The sequence below is a fragment of the Nesoenas mayeri genome (assembly GCF_963082525.1).
Source record: "Nesoenas mayeri genome assembly, chromosome: 1".
NCBI lineage: Eukaryota > Metazoa > Chordata > Aves > Columbiformes > Columbidae > Nesoenas > Nesoenas mayeri.
Genome location: NC_137541.1, coordinates 83587338 through 83600012, shown reverse-complemented (window position 1 = coordinate 83600012; position 12675 = coordinate 83587338). Strand labels below are relative to the sequence as shown.

Genomic DNA, 12675 nt, shown 5'->3' with positions numbered 1-12675 from the left:
AAGGGCAAAAATAAACAGAGGACTTCAGGAGCACTGTAGCTTGGTGTAATTTGCACTGAAGTTCTGGTGAGATAAAACTAAGGACTGAGGAAAAAAAGGTATTAAATATTTTGTGATTTCAAATAAAAACTGAAGTTGTTGAGACCTGTGTTTTGAGGACTAGGGTGGACTGTTCCCAGGACAGAACCAAGTAAAGCAGTTTCAGAAGAAGAACCAGCCTATGTTGTTTGGGCCTTATTACCCTTTCTTTCCATTTTTCTGCTACTCCCATTGTGACATCTTTTTTCATGCCTGGTATCTGAAACTGGTCTAAATTCTTACACATAATACTTTACTGAGCTGTTCAGATGCAATGGACTGATGTTCATTGCCTTGTACGAGGCATTTGTATATGGGACTGAAATGATTTTCTTGTTGTGGAGATATCTCTCAGCAACAAAATTCTGTGATTTAGTAATCAATGATTAATGAAGTACAGAGTGAGCTTTTGAATATTTTCATGCCCTGTTTACTTAACAGACGTGAGACCTGTAGAGAACAAAATGTGTTTGTTCCTGTGCTGAGGTTACACTGTCAAGTAGGACCACCATACTTTTGAATGGCCTTGCAGCAACACCTACCATTGAAGTCTCAATTGGAGGGAGATATAAGTGCAATGGCGAGTCAAAACACAGCTGGATGAACTGGTTACAGCTTTTTCATTGCTTAATTTTAGCAAATAAGCAGTTCTGTGTGATTTATTAACTGAGCTCCATAAATACCAACTTAGGCTTCCAGCTGGAGGAAGTGGCATCTAATCCCTAAAATCGCTTTGTGGCTGCAAATTCAAGTGGTGGAAGCTTACTGAGCCTTGTAAAGTCTCCCTGGTGGCAACAGCATCACCGTAAGAGTCATATGTTTCCTTTGTATACAATGGGAGGGAAGGCTGTACTGGAACCATGTTTGCGCTAGTGCTTGTTGCTCAGGCTTGGATTTTGAAGGTGACTATTGGCTGTACATCTGTCTTTGGTTGTTCATTCTGAAGTCTGAACTGTGATGTACACCTGTCATGGAGAACTCTTAATGGAAGATGCACTGCAGGTAATGGTAAAGAAAACTAATATTTTGTAGTATTTGAAGGCAAAAATAGAGAACTCGAAATCTTCAATAAGGTCTAATAATGAAAACTTGGGAAAAAGAAAAACAACCAAACTTGGAGGGAGAGTGGTGTTTGTTTTGAGTGCTGTGTTGTTTGTTGTTGTTTGTTTTTGCTCTCTGCCACCAGTAGAAATGTTTCCACTATTTACAAACTCTGACTGAATTGTGAATTTGTGGAGATTTCTTTTTTATTACAAAATATTCTTTCAGTCCTTGAGGGGGTGGATTGTTATTATTGTCATGTAACTTCATGTGGGAAGCTAAAGCAAATATTTAGATTGCATTATTTTTCACAAGTACGCAGCATGATTTTTTTCTAAAGTAGCCTATGTCAGTATAAGTTTTATAGCCAAACAATGGGTAAAACAGGAAAAAATGCTTGTGCATTCTCATAATTTTTTGGCTGAGAGCTCAATTTTGTGTGACAAATAAAAACCACTGAAAGTATCTAGCTGAAGCATAGGATTGCAATGGCACAGCTTTACACTGCCAATAAGTGGATTTTCAAACATAAGAGTTTTTTTCAGACCTACCCCGCAGGCTCCAGTGTCCAAAGCGGGTATCTGGCTGTGGCCTACAAGTCTCTTCCATGTTATTTTCTAAGAAAGTTGGTTCTTGGTGACCGCTCACATTGAAGTTTGTGCACCATAGATGTGTACAAAAATACCCCACTCTGCTTTAGTTGCTGTTAATTTCTCTTGTTTTTACTTGGGTGTTTTGTGTGTAGCCTTTTCTGCTATCATACACACTGCTGAGTGGTCAGCTTGCAGTTGCCTTTCTGATGGATGCATTTGATGCAGATAGGTCTGAAATGTCTTTTGAAAAGCAAGTGAATAAACATTCTTGATATAAGCTTGGGCCTGCCTGTTGTTCCAATGTTATTCTAGACCAGAAGAGGTGAGAGAAAGATATTACACCTACAAATACTGGGTGTTTCTTGGCATGAAGTACTTTATGGTGGAGAGATCTTTTCTCAGAAAAAGCCTGTCAAGAAAGGTACAGCACAGCTTTAGGGCATTAATTCTGATATTGTTGCATAAAAATTACAGGATTTTGAGGGGCTTTTGGGCCCTTTAAATATTGAATACATGTTCTATTAATTTTCTCAAAGATACCTGATGAAATAATTACAGTGCATTATAATGTACATCTGAAAGGTTCAGTTGAAAATTGTGCATAACGTTTGCTGGTTTTGGTAGCTGTACTTCTTCAACAGTGGTCTCCTAGTATGATTTCTTTTATTACTGAAAGAAAAGAATAACCTGCATTTGAAATCTGCTGTATCACTTTGCACCACCAGTGCACTACTTTTATGTTTATGACCAAACGACAGATTTGGAAGCACCAGGAATGACCTGAAATACTTATCTTCCTCCCATCCAGGCACTTATATATGCAGACACACATACGTGGTTGTGCCCTCTGCTTCAGAGTGGTAGCAGGGATGTTACACTACTATCTGGGAAAAAAAAAAAGAAAAAAGAAATTATGATCATGTCAGAGACAGCAGCTCTGCTTTTCTGCTTATGGTTAATTATATCGCATGTGATGGCATCACATTAAATGCATGCGTAACTGAGACGTGCCTATTCGGTTTATGCTGGGTGCTAGTTTATTCCAGTTTCTTGTCTCATGGCGTTTGTTTAAGCCAGAAAAAAAAGTAAGTCACTGTTAGTTTAAATGAGCAGGGAGAGGTTAGCACCTGTCTATCTAATCTATATTTTTCCAGTATTTTATTGCATTAAAGGAGTATCACTACCTCACAGGTCTAGCCTATAAACAGCTAAACAGTACTTGACATTTAAAGAGATTTTCTGTTGTGTTCTAATCCTATTAAAGATATTATGTCATGGAGGCGTGCCCTGGGGTAGAAGGCTTCTGCTAACTGGCCCGATGGAAAGCAGAGGGGAGGGGTAAGCAGGAGGGTGGATTTATCACTCAATAGGTCAGGGATTTCTGGGGGAAATACCCAGTGGTTGCAGTTGCTGATGATTTCACAGCAACAGCAGTGAAACACAGAGCACGCTCCGATAGCTGGTTACTGAATGAGATACTGCAGATGGGTGGGAAGAAAAAACACAGCGTGTGAGAGACACAGAGAGGGAAGCTGAGAGCAGGGAAAGTGCTCTGGATCAAGGAGAGTCTCCCAGGTGCACTGCAGAAGCTTTTTGGAAATGGATGCAAGGACCATCTGCCGTCTACAGATTAGAGGGCTGTAGACTAGGAGAAGAAAAAGAGTTTATGGCTCTTTTGAATAAAAATCAAAGTTCTGCATGACTGATGCATCAAGATAAATCATGAATATGCTCTTGCATGGGATATTAATGTATAAATCCATGCTACAAATAGACAGAGTACAGCCTACATTGCTGTGCAAAATAAAACCAGCAACAATGCAGGGAATAAATTCTGCAGTGATTATCTGATTCATGTATGAAGCAAAAGAGAAGCAAAAACACAGACAGCTCTGTGGCATTTGCAAGGCACTGCATTTAATGCTGAGAGATGCTATACATTAAATATGACAACTGTGAAAAGAGAGATCATGGAGAAGTCAAGTAGTGAGGATTCTTCAATTCACCGGAGTCCATCTTTGGATAGCAAAGACTCAGATTTTGCCAAACCTTCTACCTCAGGGAGGCAATTTGGTCGAGGTTTTACTGCTGGAGCTTTCTATGGTACAACTGGATCACACAAACAGAGCCACACTGGGGTCGGAACCGAGACCGGCGTTGGGACTGGGACTGGCATAAAAAGCAACAAATACAGTGCACCCAAAGGCAGCAAATATGTGGTCTTTTACCTGGATCTATCCTTTGTTTTCCTTTTAGAATTTAAGAAGTGCAACATGGCAAGAGGCTGCCTGTGTTGTTTGAAATACATGATGTTCCTTTTCAATTTAATATTTTGGGTGAGTACTACCTTTTCAGTTGCTTTCATTTGTTAGTCTGTCCTGTACTGCTGCATTATGTGTGTAGTGCATCTTTGAAGCAGTACTGTAAGTTCTTCCCTCCTTCTCTCTCATACCTGCTCACAATATTTTCAGTGTTTAACTTGTGTCTATTGGGAAAATGTACATGCTTTCTATATCTATGTTACCACCTGGTTACTGTAGTCTGGCTACTGATTGCACAAACTTGCTGTTCTAATGTGTGTTTTGAACTGGGTTATTTAAGAAAGGGCAGAATTATTGCCCTTTCAATAAGAGCAGAATTATTGTAGCATTAAAATCTTGCAGTGGCAGGATTTTTGCATTCTGTTGTAATACCTCATGGTGCATTGAACTGCAGGTCAAATTAAGTTTGAAATATATTTTCATTGTCATCATAAATACAGTTTTCTTTTTGTAAACTTCATTTGACAAACTACTGTTCTATTTGAAGGAAGTTCTGTTCCATTTCTCCAGTTAAAACCAATAAATCATATATGTTCTAACCTCTAAGGTATCAACATAAATGTGAAATGACTGGAATGGTGAATTAATCTGGATTCAGTTTCAACTGCAGTTGTTCACATTGGTGTGTGAAGTTGGAGACTTGCACTTGCTTCTGAAGGATCACAGCTGGTTTTCCTTCATCAGCCAAGAGGCATGAGAAGTTGTAACAATGCCTCAGCAAACAAGTTAAAAGCCTAATGGCTACTCAAAGTATTGTCATGTACAAGAGAGGGAGGAAAAGTTAAGTCACCTGGCAGCTAGGCATCCTAGAGTGATCAGTACTGCTGAAGAAATCACAGGCTAATTGAAGTACTGAGTTTGCATGAATATAGCCCAATATGAAATGGTTCGCTTAGTTTGAAATCAAAGATCACTGTTTTCCTGATGAATGCAAAACTTGGGCATGTGAACAAAATCATTCATGGTTGTGATCCAGAAATATACAAGGTACCTCATAAATAAATGAAAACACCATCTCTGGATTGATTTTGGAAAAAGGAGCATTAACAGTCTTGTTCAGATATCTTCCTCTGGTGTAGAGATATCATTGTTCAAATTACAAGTCTCACTTGCAGCTTCTCTGTTTATCTTGACCCATTTACTGAAGTAACCTTTAAGATTAAGAGTTAACAGGAGATTTGGTATGGTGTTGAACCACTCACACAACAGTAAGGTTTTATTGGTAATAGACTGAAATGCTACAATCACTGAACTTGTGGGAGTCTTACTTAAATAGAAAGGTACAGCTGATCACTGAAGAACATCTGATCAAAGTTCACTTGTGATTTTTTAAATTTGTTTTCTTTTCTGTATGCAAACCCTACCAGAAGGTTGCCTTAACTGTTACTGGAATAAATAATTTTGAACACACCAGATTTATATCAAACTGGCTATTTGATTTAATGCTACTTGAAACCTCAGAAGTATTTTTTTTTTTTTCATATGCTATATGTTCTGATTAGTTTTGGAACAGATTTTTTCTGGTGTCATTACTCATGTCCTCTATTAGGTATCTCTTACCCCTCACCTCCTTAGATTCAATATCTTTGTTTGCTTTTAACTCCTTCCCAAGCAGGAATTTTCTTGATTCTGCATCAGGCCTTCAGAGCCTGTTTTCCTATTCCTTGAACTCACAAAAAATACTTCAGATCTCATCTGTGTACCCTTTTCTGTCTGCTCAGCTCCCACTGTATATTTATACAAACACATTCCTTCTTAGGTTAAAACTAGCCTACTATCTGAAGCAGTTCTGTGGTACCCTATGCTTCTTCAACTCTTACTGATACCTTTTAATCCTCTTTACACCCTCCCCATCATGGCTTTTGTTGTGAGGCTTATACAAATTTTCTTTCTGTTTTTCAACTTTGTCACCACATCTCAGTCTAATATTCTAAAAATGTGTTTTGTATGAAGCAGGCTATACAGAATGAAAATTATACTCTGGAATGGTGATTCTGTAGCTTACTGCCTCTGGTTTCATACTAAGAAATCTACATTGGTTCTGCTGTGGCTGTCTGACAGGGTCTGGAGGTTTGGATCTATATGTGCTCCTTGCTGACATTTGCAAGATCTCTCACTTTGGCTGAACTCTCCTACTAGCCCAGTCCTGGACTCTCCATGCAGCTCTGCCAGTGCCCTCCACTCCTATCCTGTCCTGAAGCACTCCCTGCTATTTTGATCCTGTCTTTCTTCTTAACTCATTTTTTCCATTCCCAGGTTTGCCTGTTCTCATTGCTTTCTTCTGAGTTTCTGTTGAGAAACCCAAATCCAAAACCATGAATTTGTGGCCTTCTCTTGAACAGTGACTACTTATCATTTGTAATGGCAGGTGCGTTATTTTTAAAAAGAGAAGACTCATTTTTAAGCATTAAATTTTCTGAACCTGTAATTCAAACCGGAATGAGACTCCTGATCTTCAGAGGTTAGGAGACCACTTCCACACTGTTATCTTCTGACAAAGGCAAGCAGCTTTTTTTTTTTCTTTCTTTTTTAAATACAGGATTCGATTTAGGCAACTGGAAACAGAAGTGGAAAACCTGTTTCATGGAATCTCTAAAGACGTGCCAGTCTAGCAGCCGTACAGCTGCAATAGGCAATCCATGTGACCTGCTTGCTTGCCACAATGCTACATTGTCCTGAGCCTGTGGTAGCAGAAAGCCTCTCTCATGGGAAGTGTTGTTCTGCTGTAGAAAAATGGTGTTTGGAACACTAGTAGCATGTGTATTAGTTAACATGGAAGGATTGCATATGAGTTCTGCAAAGCAAGTTGATCGAAGTGGGGCCCAGCAGTAAGTTGAAACAGAAGGTGTTTCCCTACCATATCACTAAGAGCTTCAGGTATTTCTCTGTGGCCCTCTGATTCTTAGCAGCTGTTCTTCGCCATCTGGCATTGCTTTCTTTTAGAGATTAGGAAAGTCTGAGCTGAGGGTTAAGCAAGCTTATAGTACTTAATTGTGTGGCTAGGATGATGATTTACACTGAATTCATCCTAAGCGCATAATATTACATGTTTTGCAAAGGGACTGGGCAACCACAATTGTTAGTTGATTTAGTTTGCCTTCAAGAATATTTATTTGCAAACATATGGAGGTTGCAAAGTACCCAATATAGCTCTGCAGAAGAAATAAAATACTGATTTTTGCTTCTACAGATAGCAGCTTCATTGCCAAGGAAGGTAATGACCACATATAAACATTAGGGTATATGTTTTTCTATGGTAGATTTCACTTCATTGTTTTAGTAGAGAAAAGGATTACAATAATTGTTTTCACATATATATAAAAAATATAAATCTATATATTAATGGTGTAATTATAAGTAGAAGTTTTAATTTATCCAAGTTAAATGGAGTCAGATTTACCAATTCAGATATTTAATATTCAGTTTCAGAGTAAATTTTATAACAGGTTGGAAACATTTTCCTTTTGCTAAAACACAAGACTAGAAGAGAAAAAGATGGGCTGGAAACTTGCTGGTAGCAAGAAACTTCCTGGTAGCAGGAAAAAGTCAAATACAGCAAATTTTTCATGGATATGCTCTTATTAAAATAATGGGTAAAAACTATTGCTCCTGAAGAGTATTTTTCTGCATTAATTATTTGTCTAATTTTGTCTTGTGGTGGAAGTAATTAATTTTTTTTTCCTGTAGATTAAAAATAAAGTTGTGTGTTTATCAGTGAGTATAAAGGCAGTAGTACAGCAGCCATGCAGATGACTTTTACTAAAGTCTCAGATCAGACTAAAAGAAAGGGAGCATGTCCATTCTCTGGGTCTGGCAGCTATCAGAGCTATTTGTGCTGTAAAGCAGCTAATAATTTTAGAATGGTTTATATAAGGTAATCCATACTTATTTATACCAAACTGGAATATACGCTGTAGTGCACAACAAACCCAAAACAAACAAAACCTCCAAACAAACACAAAACTCCCAACCAACAACCCCTCAAAAAAAAAAAAAAAAAAGCAAGACCGTGAAATCTGGATAAAGCTAATGTTTTCAGTCACATTAACAAGAAGAATACAGTTTCTAGTAGGAATTTGGTAAGTTGTGAAATATCACACCTTTTAGTTTTAGATTCCTCTCCAAATGGTATAGCATTGTTGGTGTGCCTATGCAAACGTGCATCTCAGTGAGGAAGAACAATTAGATAAACATTTTAGCATGTCAAGGTTTTGACTGGGAGGAGAAGGAAAGGTAATTTTAGTTCAAATGGTGTGGTATCCTAATGAATATAATGTAAATAAAGTCCATTTAAAATCCTATACGATGACATTACAGAATAATATTCAAACATTATTTGAGGTTTGAGACTGGTTTTAATTTAAAATAGGAAGGTTTGCTTCAGAGCTGAGTTAGACTGGTTAATCCTGGTGATGAAGGCTCCATAACTGGTTTTATGGTCTAAACTGTTTCTACTTGATAGGGAAGACATCTGATACGGCATTTTTCACAGTGTTCCTCTCACTAACTGCTTTTGCTAACAGCATTTTCTATTCAGGTTCTTTTATTTTCTTGATGTTTTGGGAGCATTATTTGCATGTTTTTTTTAATGATTGTTGTTATCTTTTAGTATGGAAGTGTTTTTACTCTAGCTGTAGGTAGGTGTGAACACCTTTTGCATCTGTTATTCTGGATAAACTATGAGCTTATCCATTACTCAAAAGGCAGATTGTTGCACACATCTATTATAATGTAGCCTGCTGGACATAATTTAATAATTTGTATATGGGGAGGTTTATAGTTATTGAAAGTGGGGAGCAGAATAAGAAATTCAAATTGGAAATCAAATTACTTTCCTCCAGGCCTCCCTGCCCCGCTGTACTCCCAGAGCTAAATCGCTAAATACATGACTCAGGCTCTGTTCCTCGTATCTGCTGTCTGCGTGACTTTAAGCAAATTTCTTCAGCCTTCTGTGTCTCAGTTCCCCTACTTTTTAAAAAATTATTATATCAACTTCTATAAAGTGATGGTTATAATCATGATTGTTAACACTGAATAAACTTAATAACCGTACTGTTTTTTACTTATCTGTGGATCCTAGACCCATAAAGAACATTTCAGTAAGCTGCTTGATTAGGCCTGTGTTAGCATGCTCTCTTTTTGTCTGTTCCTGCTACCTTTCAGGTAAGTAAATCTCCAACAGGCTGATCCAAAGGGGCATAATCTTCCTCATGTGAGTAGAGGATGAGCTTATAACTCCATTATCTGACTGTCCAAGGAGGCATCTAATTTGCTTATTTAAATGCTGCTGACACAGAGCAAGACCTGGGTGGAGAAGATGGGAGGATGAAGTCCAATTTGTGGAAACAAAGTTCCGTTAATTGGATTTGCTGTACCTGAGGTTAGGATGTTCCTAATTGGCAGCCAAGTCATCACAGATAATATGCTATAGGATACTTAGTAGCTTCTCTGTCTTTATCCCATATTATTTGTAAGGTTTCCCAACCTTTCAGCAACTCATGGAAACTTTGAATCAAAGGAGGAATTCTGGTGGATATCTTTGGGCTTTGCTTTAAATATCTTGCAGAAATAAATAAACCACATCTTCCAAACAAAGTTAAGGAACCTAATGTGGCTGAAGGTGTGTTATTGAACAGTGAATGCTGAACTTGTGGTGGTCACATAAAACTTAATCATTTTAGTATCACTTCACAGAAATGACTGCAGGTGCTGAACTCTAAGCGATTTCACAACTTTCTGAAACAAATTATTAGTTTGAAAATACATTGAGCTAGTGTCTGTACGTTTTCCCATGTCACACTGACAGGCCATGAGGCATCAGGGATTGAATTTGTATCTTATTTCTTTTGTGGATTTCCACATACTTCTGTTTCATTTGCATTCTGGTACAGTTTCTACTGTTGTAGGTACAAATTGTATGTCTGCAGTAGCAAATGACTACGTCGTTGATTCTTAAAGTGTATGACGCATATTCAGAGTTACTGCAAGGAATTAAAACCAATAGAAACTGATATGCTAATCATTTGTTGCTTGCAGAATTATTAATTTTTAATACTGTAAGGAGTTGTGACCAAGGTTTGTTTTTTTTCTTTTTTCTAAAATAAGTGGGTATTAGTGTTTTTTAATTTGTTTATGGTAAAGAAGACTGAAGCAAGACACTCCTGAGCTATGGATGAAGGTAAGATTGTGAACAGATGACTATAGTCTGTAGGGGTTCATCAGCTTAATGAATTACTAGTCATGAGCAGAAATGCATTAGTTGCTTGTGTGCACGTTTCTACTGTGCTGCACATGTGATGCAAAGCATGTTAACTTAAGCCAAGCAGTTTTGTAATGGTTAAGAGTGGAAGCAGTTAACTTGGAGTAATTCTGTCATATATATATATATATATATATATATATATATAACCATCTCTGTGTACCATAGTGTACAATCACTGAGTCTGAAATAATGCAAAAATGAAACAGAGGGAAAAGAATTGTCACTGTACTATCCAATCAAATTTTCTCTCTTAATTTGCTCAGAGAACTGCAAATTACTGGAAAGGCTACTTCTGAATCAGAGGCTTGTTCTTTTAAGGTTCTTGGTTGATGTATTAAGCACACTTTTCTTTAAATGATGCTGCTGAGTAGTTATATTTTGTTAGTAGCTGTGTCACTGCTGAGTAGGATGGGTTCTTTGCAAGACTGATTACTTCCTTTTTATTGTCTTGGAGAGTTTCCAACCAGTTACGATCTTAAGCAGGTAAGAGAGCTGTGTGTCAATGGATTGTAATTCAGAAATGTAAACATCTCATTTTGTCTCATTTTGTAGTACTTTTAAACTAATTCAGTTGTTAAGAATCTTATTGTCCTGTACTTCTGTAGCCCCCTACCCCTTTTCTGCACTTCATCTAGCTACTGCTGTGTCCCAAAGAGTGCCTTTTCTTCTGCACTGTCCTCTGGATGCAGAGACAGTTGAATTAGAGTAAAACCAGAACTTTATGTTCTCAGTTGCTCTTTCCTTAGACTTTTGATTGCCATGCCATCTTCATTTTCACTGCTTTAAGGAACTGATATTACATCTGTTGCCATGATCTCAGAGTGCCTTAGGACCACTTAAATGTATTTATCCTCTTGACACATTTTGTGTGTAGGCAGTGTTTTTATCCTCCTGATACAGATAGAAAGGCGGGCCACCAAAAAAAAAGAGTGCATGGTGGAGCACAGGATAGAGAGCTGAGAGCTGTTGGAAATCAGAACTAGCAAGTACACACACATGTAGTGCAATTCAGCATGGGTAGGCTTGTGTTGAGTTCTCCTCGACTGCATGTGACTGGCATTGTCTGTGAACTCAGAAATCCTGCCAATCACCTGTCTCGAACTTTGGTGTCTTTGCAGCGGTCTTCCCTGCACTTTCATTTCCAGATTAGTTTGGGCAGAGACAGCTTTAATCTGTCTATATCCATGATGTAGATGTGTCCTACTAAAAGACTTGTACAAAGTTAAACTGAAATTGAATCTGGATCCATTTAGACTTTGGTGTCTTAAGCAACAATACATCTGTTATGTGCCATGCCTGGTGAGAGACTTGATGCAGGAAACCCCCTCTGAACTCCATATGCTTGTGCAACATGGTCCACAGGCACAAAACTCCTTTCACATTTAGAACCATCCTTTTTTTGGCTGTGTGCTCCAGAGGTCTAGCATGTCAATGACTTCCAGAAGTACCTAGAAGGGTGCAAATTTTCTCATGACAAATAACATAAAGCCTAAACCTCCCTACCACCTGCAAAGTGTCACTGAGAAAACTGAAGATCTCTTCTGGAGATTGTCATCCAATAGATGACAGACAAGGAGAAGACTCTGTAGTGTCCATTGTAATATGTTTTTAATGACTACAGACTAGCTGTTAAAATAATTCCATAAATGATAGATAAACTATCATTATATTCAAGACTTACAGAAAGTAGAGATAAGACAAAAAAGTTTCTTGTTGTGTATCTGGCAATTCTTCCTGCTTTCCATAGCCCCTCAAGCCATATGTTTGTCTTCTACTGCCAGAGCATCATTTGCCCTAATGGCTTTTTCAGCAGGTGGAATGTAAAAAGAACTCTCTGGTGGGATCTTTTTTCCCCACTGTCAGCATCTGGGAGTATGTTGGGTTTATACCTTTCAGTGCAACATCGAGTTTGTGTCTTATGGAATGTACTTTAAAATGCAGATAGTTAGTGTTCTCTTTGATCCTGTTTTGTTATTTTTGTGTTTCTTCAGATCTTTTTAATGTGTTATCTAGTCTGCTCATAGAAATGACCTGTGGAGGTGCTATGAATTATGACCTTGGTGTGACAGACTTATTTGTTACTTTGGCAGGTTATAATCCCGTTTTCTTGGGAATTTTTATTCTTTCTGCCTTCAGTTGGAAATAGAAGTCAGCATTATTTTTGAAGTTTATCCTTATTTTGTTTCTTAGCCTGTTCTTCCATTTACAAATTAATTGGAAAAAATCATTCTTGTGCTTTATCATTTATTAGATGTTGGGGGTAAGGTTTCTGTCATTCTGCTGTGAGCATTTAAATTGATAATCTAAATAAAATGTTACATGTTAAGACAGGTAAAGCAACTGTGTTTGACGTTTAGTGTTCTCAGAATCATAGAAAAAT

General features: G+C 37.8%; 1 protein-coding gene across 1 annotated transcript in view; it reads left to right on the top strand.

Annotated features, from left to right (window-relative positions):
- Positions 1-3682: 3682 nt before the first annotated feature.
- Positions 3683-12675, top strand: part of TSPAN9 (tetraspanin 9) — a gene marked incomplete at both ends in the record, with an annotated part of 78708 nt that continues 69715 nt past the window's right edge. Inside the window, one exon of the mRNA XM_080363937.1 lies at positions 3683-4048. Within this exon, the coding sequence (XP_080220063.1) occupies positions 3683-4048 (366 nt within the window). The remainder of the gene's footprint in view (positions 4049-12675) is intronic.